This window comes from Limanda limanda, chromosome 13 (genome assembly GCF_963576545.1).
Source record: "Limanda limanda chromosome 13, fLimLim1.1, whole genome shotgun sequence".
Taxonomy (NCBI): domain Eukaryota; kingdom Metazoa; phylum Chordata; class Actinopteri; order Pleuronectiformes; family Pleuronectidae; genus Limanda; species Limanda limanda.
In genome coordinates, this window is record NC_083648.1 from 20,253,700 (window position 1) to 20,266,878 (window position 13,179).

The 13,179-nt window shown below is 41.4% G+C and overlaps 2 protein-coding genes across 5 annotated transcripts; both read right to left on the reverse strand.

The window, feature by feature from the left end:
- Window positions 1-53: 53 nt before the first annotated feature.
- orc2 (origin recognition complex, subunit 2) lies at window positions 54-6,523 on the reverse strand. The gene is made up of 16 exons (XM_061084368.1): window positions 6,458-6,523; window positions 5,158-5,229; window positions 4,906-5,058; window positions 4,063-4,149; window positions 3,856-3,945; window positions 3,727-3,758; window positions 3,561-3,618; window positions 2,895-3,202; window positions 2,692-2,801; window positions 2,461-2,593; window positions 2,206-2,302; window positions 1,263-1,409; window positions 1,009-1,180; window positions 857-918; window positions 459-577; window positions 54-369 (listed from the first exon to the last, which is right to left on the reverse strand). Exons 2-16 carry the CDS (start codon window positions 5,225-5,227, stop codon window positions 286-288), a joined length of 1,722 nt encoding a protein of 573 aa, XP_060940351.1. The 5' UTR covers window positions 5,228-5,229; window positions 6,458-6,523; the 3' UTR covers window positions 54-285.
- Window positions 6,524-7,259: 736 nt separating this feature from the next.
- zgc:162816 (uncharacterized protein LOC571260 homolog) lies at window positions 7,260-13,098 on the reverse strand. Of its 4 annotated transcripts, none has more exons than XM_061084694.1 (10): window positions 12,982-13,098; window positions 11,700-11,856; window positions 11,479-11,608; window positions 10,060-10,210; window positions 9,805-9,985; window positions 9,180-9,298; window positions 8,607-8,733; window positions 8,016-8,078; window positions 7,827-7,932; window positions 7,260-7,712 (listed from the first exon to the last, which is right to left on the reverse strand). In XM_061084694.1, exons 2-10 carry the CDS (start codon window positions 11,843-11,845, stop codon window positions 7,623-7,625), a joined length of 1,113 nt encoding a protein of 370 aa, XP_060940677.1. In that variant the 5' UTR covers window positions 11,846-11,856; window positions 12,982-13,098; the 3' UTR covers window positions 7,260-7,622. The 4 variants fall into 4 exon arrangements, with proteins under 4 accessions (XP_060940677.1, XP_060940678.1, XP_060940679.1 ...); XM_061084695.1 differs by having other exon boundaries at window positions 12,956-13,098; XM_061084696.1 differs by having other exon boundaries at window positions 12,946-13,098.
- Window positions 13,099-13,179: the final 81 nt, after the last annotated feature.

Consider the following 13,179-nt stretch of genomic DNA (forward strand, 5'->3'; position numbering starts at 1 on the left):
AGAGAATAAATTGCAATACATTAACTTTCAGTGTTTAATTTTAATTACACAGATGTTGGTAGAAAACATATACACATTCACACACAGTGAATATCACAATGCTACAAAAGGGACATTAAGTTCATCAGTCATTTGACTTCAACTGTGCCGAGCCTGTAAGCTGGGTGCATGTCTCGTATTAGATGTAACTAAGCCTTTGTATCAGTGACTGATCCAGTCAAAGTGTCTCTGCTGGGAGAGCCAGTTCATGAACTCAATTTAACAGGAGTCTCAAGCTTCCTCTTTTCAGTCGCCCTCCTCATTCTCCAGGAAGTCCATCAACGTGTTTGCATCCACTGCGACCATCAGGTACTCCACTCCATCTGCACCCTTGAAAATCAAGGAAATATATGTAAGTCGGGGACACTAGAGTCTGAATAGGGTTATAACACCAAGTTGAAAACTAAACAGAGCTCCACCTTGCGCGTGCGGATCAGCTTGTGGTCTCTGAACTCTGTCAGCTGGGTCCTCAGAGTGAGATCGGAGTTGACCAAGAACGCCTCTCGACAACGCTGGTAGAAGTCTTGGAATGACAATCCTGCACATAGCGAGAGGAAAACACTAAAATCATCAATATAAGATTCTTTCAGACATGAACTGAACTCCAGAAAAACTCCTGAAATTATCCAGCGGGGCTGTATGTGAGAACATGAATGTCCAATTGAGAGCCTCTGGTCATTCTCAAGTTCCTCCTCCCATTAAAAACTCAAGACCCAAGTGTGCAGACATTCTCTAGGGTTCATTATCTGAAAACAGCTATAGATACATTTCAGGAAAAAATCTATTCAGCATTTTCAAGAATTGAATGTGTGTGTACCTGTATATGAAGGATTGTCTTTGTTTTCCAGTTGAAATTTCACCAGCAGTTTGAAAATTCCTCTGCAAAAAGAAAATGCATGCATCCATGAGAACTCTAAAAACAATGCATTAGCCATTTAACAGCTCGTTATATCATCAGGCATGTGGTACCTGGCATTGGATGTCAAGCTACGGAGCACGTGTGTGAGGGAGGACAGCGCAAGAGCGCCGGTCTGTTGCACCAGGAGAGAGTTTTCATACGACGTCTCCTCTGAGTAGTGCTGGAACGTCACACACTCCCACCACAGCCAGTTAAACTGACTCTGCTTAAACTGGTCCCACACTGGAAAGAGATGACAGATTCAGCTGCAAGTATCAGTCACAACATAATTTACACTGCAGTATACACACGAACAAACACTCACCCAATGGAGCGTTGATGTGGTCTAAAGAAGCCACTAGGTGCAGGTTGGGGAGGGATGCCAGCTGCCCCAGTGCACTCTGGATCTTTTCTCCACGCATCATCGGTCCATCGATATTATGGATTAGCAGGTACACGTGAAGATCTGGGCCTATGAGGACATGCTTCATTGTAAGGTACACAATTCCAAGTGACACAAGCTATATGACAGAGACCCTTTTCACACCAGTTATTAAAATGTGTCCAAAATGTGACTCCTGTGACAACCTGGATTGATATCACTTCCAATCTCTATATGCAAATAATCATAGACGCCATTTGTATTCATGATGTTCAAATGATGTGAAGTGTGTCTACAGATGCATTTGTGAAGCTGTGCCCCAATTCAGGGGTGGTCTCCATCAGGGGATGCTGACACGATGAGAACGTTTTTATGTCTCTTTGTTTTTAACTTGTGTACAACAGGCTTTTCCTGCCCGCACCATGATGTCTTCAAAAAAGGGTTTGTCACTTAAGAACAATGAATCCTGGGACACGTTGGCCCAAGGAGGATCCCCCACGCTGCTCAACCTTTAAATGCAGTCTCTGAAGGATGCAGTACCTTAATTAAAGACACATCTTCTTTGTCACAGTGGGTGTGTGAGTGTCTGTGTCGGTGCCAGCATGTGAGAGAGACGGCAGTAGAGAGAGAGGAGTCAGGAGGGCCTGAATGAATCAAAGAGCTGTGTGCAGTTCTGCTACATATAAATACTCTACCCCCTTATCAGTGTTGTTTTGGTGCTGGCTACAAACAAACCAATGTGTGTGCACTGAGAAGAATAAAAACACGTTCAGCACATTGTGAAACTGCAGTGGGTCAGAGTCACAGACCACCTCTGAATGTGGTCTGAGTGATCGGATCCCAGGTCGCACTCAGGTGCATTCAGAATTGTCAGAATCACACTCACTGTCTTTAAGGGTCTGTGTGACAAACTGGATCTGGTCTGAAGGTGTTCGGAAATTTCCCTGGTGCTCCAGAATCTCACATGTCAGAGCATTTAAGATCTGCAATGAAAGAATTGATAAAGAAAACAACATAATCCAACATGATCAATATTGTTTTAGTGTTTCTGCTTTGAAATTTCAACAATTTGACTTTTGTTCCACTCTTTCTCCAGTTTAAGACTTTAATTTATGATTCAGACATTTACTATGATACTGACCGATTTAAGAGTAATGGAAGGGAAGAATCCATTAACCACAAGGTGGATCTCTTGAGCCAAGTGAGACACACGGAAGTCCTCCAGCAGAGCTTTTTTACTCCCCAGACCATAGACGAGCACACTGAAGCCCAACCTACATGCAAACACACACACATTTTGTCTTCTACCAGTTCTCATCAGCAAAATCCACTAAGCTCAGAAAAAGCTTTCAATAAAGAATATCCCACTTACTGTAACTGTAACATCCATTTGCTGAAGTGCTTTTCATGTTTGCTGTGGAGCTGCTGGATCTCTTTCACGTAGCACGATGGCTTTCCCTCTAAAAGCTGCACCAACATCTCCTATTAACACAAAATAATCACAAATTTTAGATCACAGATTTGGGAAAGCAGAAGCTTTAATAACATGTAGGCTAGAGGCTGTCGTGCACTGACCCTGTCCAGTTTAGGGGTGTGTAAACGTTCGAGGGTGCGGTCTGACGTCAAGACTTTTGAACTACCATGGGCCTCAAAATACTCCTCAACCATACTAGCCTGGTTGACGGGCTCAGGCGTGTTCTTGCTCCTCTTGGCAGGAGTCTTGTAGAGAGCTGCAGATAAACCTTTACTTGGTGTTCGTGGAGTCTTCACGTTTTCCTTATCCTCTTTCTTCACTTTCTGCTCTTCTTCCACTTCATCGCCATCGTCCTCCCCAGAGTCTGAGGGCGACAGCTCACTGTCGCTTTCAGAGCGAAGGCTTGGATCTAAAATTATCAGAAAAAATGAAAACATACTTGGATAACAGCTAAAGTCTCAGTGAACATACATTACTAGTATATCAGTAACGCCCGGGCCACACTGGATGTGTGGGGTGCGTCTGCATCGTGGAAAGTCTTGCTTTTCATTTCGGCGTCCATGATATCGGGTTAGAGCTGCAGCACTGCCTGTATAAGCTGCGTGTATCAGCCTCTTCTAGAGAGTCAGAGTTTGTCCTATTTTCTATGGTTATCCTTAAAAAATGTCCAAACATAAATATTTTCAACACTTCCTCTACCTGTTTCAAAGTAAAGTAGTAGAGTGCAGTGTTCTAGATCAACTACTTTCATTTTAACATAAACTTACTTGTGATTCTCTTCCTGAGCCTGTGTGGTGTTGTGGAGACAAACTGGACCTTCTTGTTCTGTCATACAAACAAAGGTCACACTGAAAAAAAAGATCTTCAACAAAGCAGCAGAGCTACAGCTGAGAGACAAATGACCAAAAAGCTATATGAGCCTTTGAGTCTCACCCTCTGTGGTGTCCTGCTTTCACCTCGGTGGTCTACACAGCAAGGGAGAGAGAGGAAGAATTTTGATTTGATTGTGTGTAAATGGACAAAAGACAGGATGTGCACAGATTGATAGGTAACTGGACTCACTACGTCCTCTTCTCGTGGGAGTGGAGGGTTCAACTTTTGGGGTCTTGCTGAAGGTCACGCCTTTTCCAGGAGTCCGCGCCAACTCGCTTGCTATGATTAAAAACACAAAAACTTGTGTAAAGCCTATAAAAACAGGTTAATAACCATCTGATGAATCTAGTTGATGCTACACAATATAGTGAGTGTGAGACTAGTGGAGATTCTCACCAGTCTGAGCCATGCTGTGTCCTCGTTTGACTTTCTTAAAGGTGAAAATGGAGGATCCAGCCACTCTTGACATTCCCTCATCTTCCTCTGTTAACCAAGAAAAAAAATACAGAATCACTTACATTCACTACTTTTATATTATCATCTGCAGCACTCATGCTAATGTAGGCTGTACCAGGAGAAAGAAGTACAGCAGTTGACCATGTGTGTAATAATAATATTCTATCCTCTGATGCAGTGCTGGGATGGAAAAAAACTTTACTTTTTTACCTGTGCATGAGTATATTTTTCATGCATCTGTACTTTGCTTAAGGAGATTTATATTTTAATTTTCACTTTTACCCCACTACATATATCAACAAGTATCTGTTTTACCTAATACACTACTTTTTTTTTTATATACAGTCTATGGCTATACCTATATACTGACAGGAACTGGCAGAATTACGCTAAAATTACTTAACCAATTTCCATGACATACAATTTCAATAAATTATGGTGTGAATCCCAATCAGGGGTAAGATCTTGGGTATTGCAGGGGATTCTGTAACACTTTGGAATGATTTCTCAGAGAGCAGTTAATGGATCTTGATGAAAACAGATACAGATCAAAATCAAGAGCTAGTGACTTTAAATGTGGTTTTATAAGGGGGCTGTTGAGCCTCGCAGGAGGCATTGCTCTTCGAATTTTGCATTATGTGGCTCCAGTCAGTAAAAAGTTTAATATATATTATGGGAAAATATGTGATCCATCTAACAAATATATTTGGATATTCCAAATTGAAAAGGGCTGCCTATCAGCAAGGTTGACCACCAACAGTGGATTACAAATGTCTCACTCACCTTCTGTATTGTCTGCCCCTAAAGCGTGAATATAATTCTGCTCGTCAAAGACTTCATTTTCATCCTCCTCTTCTTCTTCCACTCTGGCCCGCCGTCCTGCTGGGCTCTTAAACGTTACCATCTTCTGCACAGAGCCACCATTACTCTGAACACCTGACAGTTACAACACACACACACAGGGAGGTGAGTGAGACTGAGGAGTCATTGAACGTATCAATAACTAACACACTGAGGTGACTCTGCTGTCCTTACCCTCCTGTCTGTCCACAATGTGCTCCAGAACGTCCCCATCCCCGATGAACTTCACCTCCAACACGCTCATGACTGTAGAGACACACAACGTACACAGTGTTATGAACACAACAAACACACACTCCAGAACTTATAAGGTTTTTTAATTTGATCATGTTATCCGTTTGATGCAAACTCTGAGTCAGTTACAATAGCAACATTCTCTAGCAGTAACCTTCCATTTCTCCTCAGCATTCAGACTGAAGGAGGTGTCCGATATAAGCAGTATCCTAATTCAGACCGATTGCCACACTAGACTGTCCTATTTCAAAGACTCGTTCAAATGCGGCTGACAAATGTGGTTGACAAATGCATCACAGCATCATGGCTCCAAATGGTGGATCCTTCCCACCCTAACTAATCCAGGGATTCATTGCACTTCAGGGAAGAACCTTTTTCCAAAGAGGTAATGGTGCTGGTAAGCAACGAGACGTCCAACACTTGAATATCATGCGTCAACTCAACTGAACAGCACATGGTATACAAGAGCATAAAAAGGAGCATTAAAACATTCTCGGCATGTCCAACACAAAGTAACAGCAATTGGGGCAGAACGAGCTGACCACGGAAATCCTCTGTAGACCAGTCCATCTCATTTTGGTTCGATCTACTTGGCCCATGAAGGAGGCGGTCTCAGGATGCAGCCCCTGATTTGAGACACATCTATGGTGTGATGTTCGCAGTCAGAGACATGATATGCTACAACACTTTCTGATTGACCCATCACCTCACATAAATGCATATTTCTCTCTTTTAAGTCTTTATTTCCTGCAAGTGTAAATACTTTAAAGTAGTTAATGTGTTTTTATTTTCGATAATGTCAAAATAATCCACCTGTAGCACCTTAAACACTTTTACAGAGGGCATTTTCTATTTGCCTGTCTTTTGCCTACACTTACGTATTTGGTGTAAAACAGTAGGAATATTACTCCAACATGTCATAAGGTGCATTGTGCAAAAAACTAAATCCCACAAGGAGGCTGCAGACTCCCCCTGGTTGCCATGATGACACGTTGTCTGTGTTCGATTGATGAGGGCTTTTTTATCTCCACTTCTATTTAATTCAACTCAGACTCGAGTAAACGAACCTGAATCCCCTGTATAAAAGCAGTGACTCAGTCAGGTTTACTGGGAGAGTTTGTGAAAGCGGCCGCACATCGTAACACAGTGTGTTCAGGGGAGAGGAGCCGTGAGCAGTCAACAACAACAACAACACAGCGACTGTAAACTATAGAACATGCGGAAGTGTAATCAAACTTACTGGAGGATGTCAGGAACAGTCCGGAGGAACGTCAACAGAAGCTCCACAGCCTGACAGGGACACGGGAGGACGACGTGACAACTTCCCGCGCCTCCTCCTGATGATTTTAAACCACGTGCCCAGTGAAAGGTCAACCGGCGGCCAATCAGAGCGGCCGCTTTGGTGAAACAGCATTTCCCAGAATGCTCTTCGGCAGACGCGCCAGCCCAGCATTATTCACTGCAGAGATTTTTTCCAAACGAATTTAGAATAAATCCACTTTTATTATCAAAACCAATATAAACACAAATAAAAACATTATTACTACTGCTACTTATAATAATAAAACAGTAATAGTAATATGGAAATAATTATTGTTGATGAACTTTCATTTATTCATAAAAAATCGAAACAGTGCGTAGTTATTAATATTATTAGTTATCGAGTTAATAATAATAAATAATAATGATAGAAATAATACTAATTATTACTATTCTTTTTGATGATTACCATTTATTGTTTATACTTTGAAAAAAATCTCTTCTAGTTTTTATTCTTAATCTTAATAAGAATAACAATAATACTAAGAGTAAGATCATATTAAGTGATAATAATCTTAATAATGACAATAATAAAATAGTAGAATTACTATTATTGAAACATTTCATGGTATTATTATAAATGGTAATAACCGCAATAATAATAATAGAAATTAACATTAAATAAAAAATAGCTTGTTTCTGAAAAAAGGGTTTCTATTAGAAGTATGTGAAATGACTAAGGGTGTTATCAGTAATATGTAAGAAGTAGACATAAAACTGCATGATCATTAACTATTTTTATTCAACATTAAGTGGGAACATGCAGCAAAATGGCCGGAGCATTATACTCTGTCCTTGCCACAACACAATGTTTTGTTTAAATCCACAAACCAACACACTTCAAGAATCCTTTAAAGTTATACTGATGGAATGATGAGGAGACAATACGTCCTAAAGCCTTGATTTATTCAGACATTTCTTCTCCCACATCACTTCAGAGACTTCTGGGGAATAGGAATTACATTCTACTTCTCATATGTCTCGATTACCCCAAGAGGGGCAGAGAAAGAGGGGGTGAATATTCTTCAGTCATATACTAGTTGTGAATTCAAACACAGGTATCACAAGTTGATCCAAGAAGTCGTTCACCAGCCACGGGTAGGTGTCCACGTCTGCAGCAGACGGCCCTCAGAGTGCACGTGGTACACAGGGTGCATCATGGCTGTTGCACAAGACTAAAGAGATGAACAGAGATGGTCAGACAAGAGAAAATGGCCCAAATCAAACTGTCGAATAAGTCAATAAGAATAAGTCAAAGCAGTAAACAAAAACCATTAATCACTACTAACATGGTAGGGGATCAGCGTGAGCAGCGAGCCGAGGGGGTGTTTGCTGTAGTCTAGCTCTCCTGAGATGGGCTCCACTCTACCGTGCTCCTGGGTCATAGACAACAACCTGGAGGGACAAAAGTCCCTTGTAAGAACTTCAGTCACACGTTAGCTTAGTGCTCAGATCAAAGGTAAGAGTGATATTATTACTTGAGGTTTGGATGTCCTTCAATCACAGCATATCCAGTGGGAAGGTTTCCAGCTCCATCCAGACTGAGAGTGGTGGGAAACAGCAGGTGAAAGGTCATGTCATGTTGACATGTTCATCAAATACAGAGCTAACACTCAGTTAACTAAAGTTTAGAGTTTTGGCATCGAGGCTCTAAATTCATCATTCCCCCAGATATGATTACATAGATATGACAGGGAGTGGTGTGCCAAAATGTTTAACCCCCCTCTCAAAACCTACAGGTGGATGCTGGGGTGGTGGAGGGGATGAATCCACGGACATTAATACTGGCACAAGGCAGCAGAGGCATTGACAAGCATATAGGCAGAGATGGGAAATCTTTGCAGCTTAAAAAAAAAAACATGAAATTGGGAGGGTGTGTGTGTTAGAAGATTGTGTGGGGTGAGACATGCCACATGATTAGACCAGTGTAGCTCCAATTGACTGTATTAGCTTCACTTGCTATAGATACTATTGATCTACACAAATTATTTTGTCAACTCTATATGATTTAACGGTTTATCTGTTTAATCTTCAAATTCAAACAGGGTAAACAATACTAATGACAGTACCTGAGTCCAGACCATCCACAGTCGACCAGGAGCTGGTTCCTGTGAGGACTGTGTCCAATGACTCGTGTCAAAACCCTCACAGCCACGTCCTCCAGACTGCACGAGCCAATCACAGACTGCTGCACATCTGAAAAACACCAAAACGACAACTGCTGTTTAGTGACACTAAGCATTTTCAGATGTGAGCTCTGGAAATTCTTTGCCTGGATATTTTCTGGAGGTTGCCTTTCACATATGCAGAATGCAGCAGGTGATTCTCCAAGTTAGACACATTCTTATGAACAGGAAAATCTTCAGATTGTTCAGTCGAGGGGTTGCACCTGGGCATATCATTCAGGGGGCAGAGTTTTCACTAGGTGACTGGCAGGAAAAACTCCAGAGAATGTCCGGAGCAACTGACTCTGACATCAACGTTCTCACATACTTACCCTCTGGATGATTTCAGGAGATTATTAATGGTTCACTGCATGTTTGTGAGCAGCTTCTTTTTGGTCATTATGGTAATCTCAATTTGAAACCTACATAAAATGAACTCGTACACCGATACAACAACGTTTAGATCCAGCCACACACCAAAGAAGACGTAGTTTCCAGGATGCACCTCACTGAGCAGCGCCATGTCTTTGATTGGGCGACTGCAGGAGGGGGTGGAGCCAATGCTGGATTTACAGGTGATGCCGATGGCCTTCAGTCTGCCAGAAACAAGCTCATTAATGATTGTATCAATACAGCATTCAATAAGGCATAAATCTAAAAACGTATTTACCTAAATAAGTACTGAGGCCAATAACTATCACAAGGTAATGCAATTTAGACCCGACAAGCTGTAAACACAACATTTATTGTGCGATCATGTGGTGTCGGAATAATGAGATAATTGAAAATACAGTGAAGTAGCCTAGTAGAGAGTAATCCTTGAAATGTTCATTTTTATTAAAACGACAGCCAAGCCAGGAGGACTGAGATTAAATTATAACCGGGGTGTTTGCAGACTGTCATGAGTGCCACATTGGTCTTGTTTGTAGTTTTATTAAAGGCTTCTAATATTTGTATCACTGAGAGGGAACTAAAACACCCAGAGACATTACAACCTATGCTGCCAAAAAAGGTCTCTATAGATAAATAAAAATAATATCTTGTTTCTAAAAATGCCTCAAAAACAGTGGTACACATCAGCACCAGTTTACAGGATTCTTACTTTTCCACAAACTGTACAGTCAAGCTGGTGGTTTCCCGGGCAACAGCCTGTATTTGCTCCTCTCCCCTGCAGTAGTAGGTGTTCCCACAGTGCGCGTACACTCCTGTTAGCTGCACCCCCTCAGTCTCAGCGATGGCCTGAGCCAATCTGAACGCAGCGGGATCTGAGTGCAGTGCACCAGCTACGACAAAAGAGCGAAAGTACAATCAGCAGGCGCTCAGTCAAAGATGACCGGCTGAGTTGTGGTTCCCCTACCTCTCCCATTGCCACAGTCCAGCTTCAGCCAGACGTGCCACTGCCGACCGTCTTTCAGCGGTCTCTCTCTGAGCTTTTCTAGAGCATCGGGGTGATCCAGCAAAACCTGGAAGAGTTCCAGCCTCTCTGACAGGGCCGCACAACGCTCTACCTACGCACACACACACACACACACACACACACACACACATTAATCACTACGATTACAAGAAATTTGACTAAGGCTAGAACATTACAATAAACAAGTATAATAATAAGACACTCTGTCAAACTAATGTTGATTGCTCTGACCTGCATGTTGATACTCATATACATAATTGACTGATTGATTGGCAGAAAAAAACAGCAGTTTTGATAGTTGCTTAGTTCAATAAATTCAATAGTTCCCCCGGTATGGGTTCTTTCCCATCTTTATTCAAGAGCGTGGTCCTTCAGTGTGAAAGCAGGATTCCTTGATTTCACATTCAGATTCTGTCATGTTTTCACTCAAATACACTCTGCTTGTGCTTAGACATGCTTTGCTCATGTTTAAACTAAAAGTCTGCTTTCACTCAGATATTTTGGAGCTTGGACAGATTTCCTGTGCTCCAGCCTCAGCTCTTCTTCTCGTGCTCATGCTGCTTCCGTGCGCACTTGAAACTTCTGCTCTTGCGATTTTCTTCCTCTGCTTTTGGATTTTTTGGGGGTAAAAAGTATTTTGAATTCAGAGTAATAGAATCCCAGGTATATGAAATTGCCCCGCCCTTGTTTTGGTTAATTTTGCTGTTGGTCCTGTTTCGATAAAATATAGGAGTAAAATAAAAACACAGGGTGGCATCTATTTTGCTTTTAAAGCTGCTAGCAACAGGGTTTCTATCATGTAACTTTTTTTTTATTAGGATCCTTGATTTTTTGCGGCCCCAGGATGACCAGGGACCTACTGGACTCCTGCTCCATGAAGGTGTCGTCCTTCTACCTTCAAGCGCACCAATGGGAAGCCAATGTAATAATAAAGCTGTGGAGTGTGCAAGTGCATGAACCCAGTTAAAGTAGCTGCTCTTACAGGCTCTCTCAAAGGCATAAAGGCAACCCAACCACAACGAGGGGAGGACGATTTCACTTTTGAAAACTACACCTGGCTTTGTACAGGTTGGGACATTTTGAGAGACATGTTGCAGAAAAAATCAGAGAGCAGAAGAGAAATCCTAGAGAAGACGTTGCACACATGCACAGAATAAAACCGGAGCGCAAGGGGAGGAGCTGAAGTCCGGCTCTCACACTGAAAGACCATGCTCTTGAATACAAATAGGGGTAAAGACCTCATACAACTGTGCTCCTGCTATGATGAGTAATGTCTGCAGTGTCCAATTCCAATCTCTATATCCAACATATAAAGGATGTGCTACATGATAGTTGTAATATTAGGCGAGTTGAGAGAACCTTATCAAAGGGAACAGAGTAAGCATATAGGATGTCATCATATCCATGGTCGGCATAGAAACAGGCCTCTGCAAGTGTGGATACCACGATGCACCTCCGTGATCCGCCTGTCATGATGTCGGCACACTCACTAGACATGAACAGAAACCCACACACACTCAAGACTCAATATGACTGAGCTATATGAAGTATTGTATGAGTGTGAGAGTGTGTACACGTACAGAGTCTTGTGAGTCTTCATGTGAGGCCGAAGCTGGACCCCCAGCTTCTGACAACTTTCAATCATCCTCTGGGCATTTCTCTTCACTTTGTCCACATCCACCACCAGAGCAGGGGTACACAGGGCTGAGAGGGGCTCCCCATTCATACTGGCAGCAACTGGAGCACAAACACACAATACAGTACAATTCTCTTGCAATTAAATTTGAGTGCATGACTGGCTTCAACTCTTATCCTTGTCCCATAATGACACTATTGTTATATTAACAAACATGAATAAATAAATACACTGTTTCATCATCAGCATTTATATATAGTCCTATTGCAATGCTTTAGGTTGTGTAAGAACTTTAATCTTTGAATACTAACCACCAAGATTTTTCAAGAATTTTTCACCACATACTTACAACCTTTGAATGGCATAAATAAACAATTAAGTAACCAAAAAAGATTAGAATAAAAAATTAAACCAGGGCTGGGCAATGAAACAATATCAATGATTATCTCGATGTAATTTCCATCAATGGCGGTATGACAAAGGTTCAATATATAGTGATGTAAGGAGGTATAACACATAAACAATCAACCTCAGATTTCTAAAATGTTTTGTTGTTTATCAAGTGTTTGTCATCATCTGCTCATAAAGAAGAGTTTAAAACCCAAGCCTTCATTTAGGAGCAAAGAACGGCCTTTAAACTTAAAAGGAATATTGGTAATGTGACACTTATCCTGATAATTATCAATATCGACTGATATGAACATTTTTATCTTGATATTTTTGGCCATATCACTCAGCCCTACTTTAAACTATATTAGAATGAGCAAGTTACAAAAGTATCCACAAACAAACCAGATTTTGAATGCTCTAGTCTAGTCTAGATCTTTCTTTCTTTTAGCAATCATTAATATTGTAGTAGACTATGAGTGAAGCTACATTACAAAATATCAGTCACCACAACATGCCATATAAATACTCCCAAAGTAACACCCCACTATAAATACTCTGATTTGATTCCATTTATATATATATATATATATATATATATATGGAGCATTTGTTTACCTTATCAGAAATATGAATTAATTGCAGAATATAACAACTAAAGTAAACAGTAAACAAACTGCTCGTTCGATAAGATCCGCCGACGTGGTCTGCAGGCGGCTGAGGGGGTGGAGTCCAAAATCCCACAAAGGATACAAACCCAACTTGAACTAAAACAATGCTCTTACTTTTCTTAATTGACTCACACGACAAGACCTTCACTGCGGGTTTAAGTTACTCACTGTAACTGTCTCTTGCTTCTTTCCTTCGCTTCCCTGCACAGGCTGCAGACTGTGAACCAGTGAGCAGTCACGTGTCTGAACTGGTCTGGACCATAGACTGAACCTATGACCAGAGCATAGACTGTATAAAGGGCCAGAGTCATGGTGGTCAAACAAATGAGCCGCCGCTTCAAATGCGAGGCTCCTCTATTACATGTG

Bases quoted from the DNA above. Each gene is read 5' to 3' on its own strand.
- orc2 (XM_061084368.1), bottom strand. From the start codon at position 5,227: ATGAGCGTGTTGGAGGTGAAGTTCATCGGGGATGGGGACGTTCTGGAG. The intron at 3,619-3,726 runs GTGAGACTCAAA...TTTGTATGACAG, and splicing joins AAAGCAGGACACCACAGAGG to AACAAGAAGGTCCAGTTTGT. The intron at 1,410-2,205 runs GTGAGTGTGATT...ATGTCCTCATAG, and splicing joins CACACAGACCCTTAAAGACA to GCCCAGATCTTCACGTGTAC.
- zgc:162816 (XM_061084694.1), bottom strand. From the start codon at position 11,845: ATGAATGGGGAGCCCCTCTCAGCCCTGTGTACCCCTGCTCTGGTGGTG. The intron at 8,079-8,606 runs GTACTGTCATTA...CACCACTCTCAG, and splicing joins TGTGGATGGTCTGGACTCAG to TCTGGATGGAGCTGGAAACC. The intron at 7,713-7,826 runs GTTAGTAGTGAT...TCATCTCTTTAG, and splicing joins TCACGCTGATCCCCTACCAT to TCTTGTGCAACAGCCATGAT.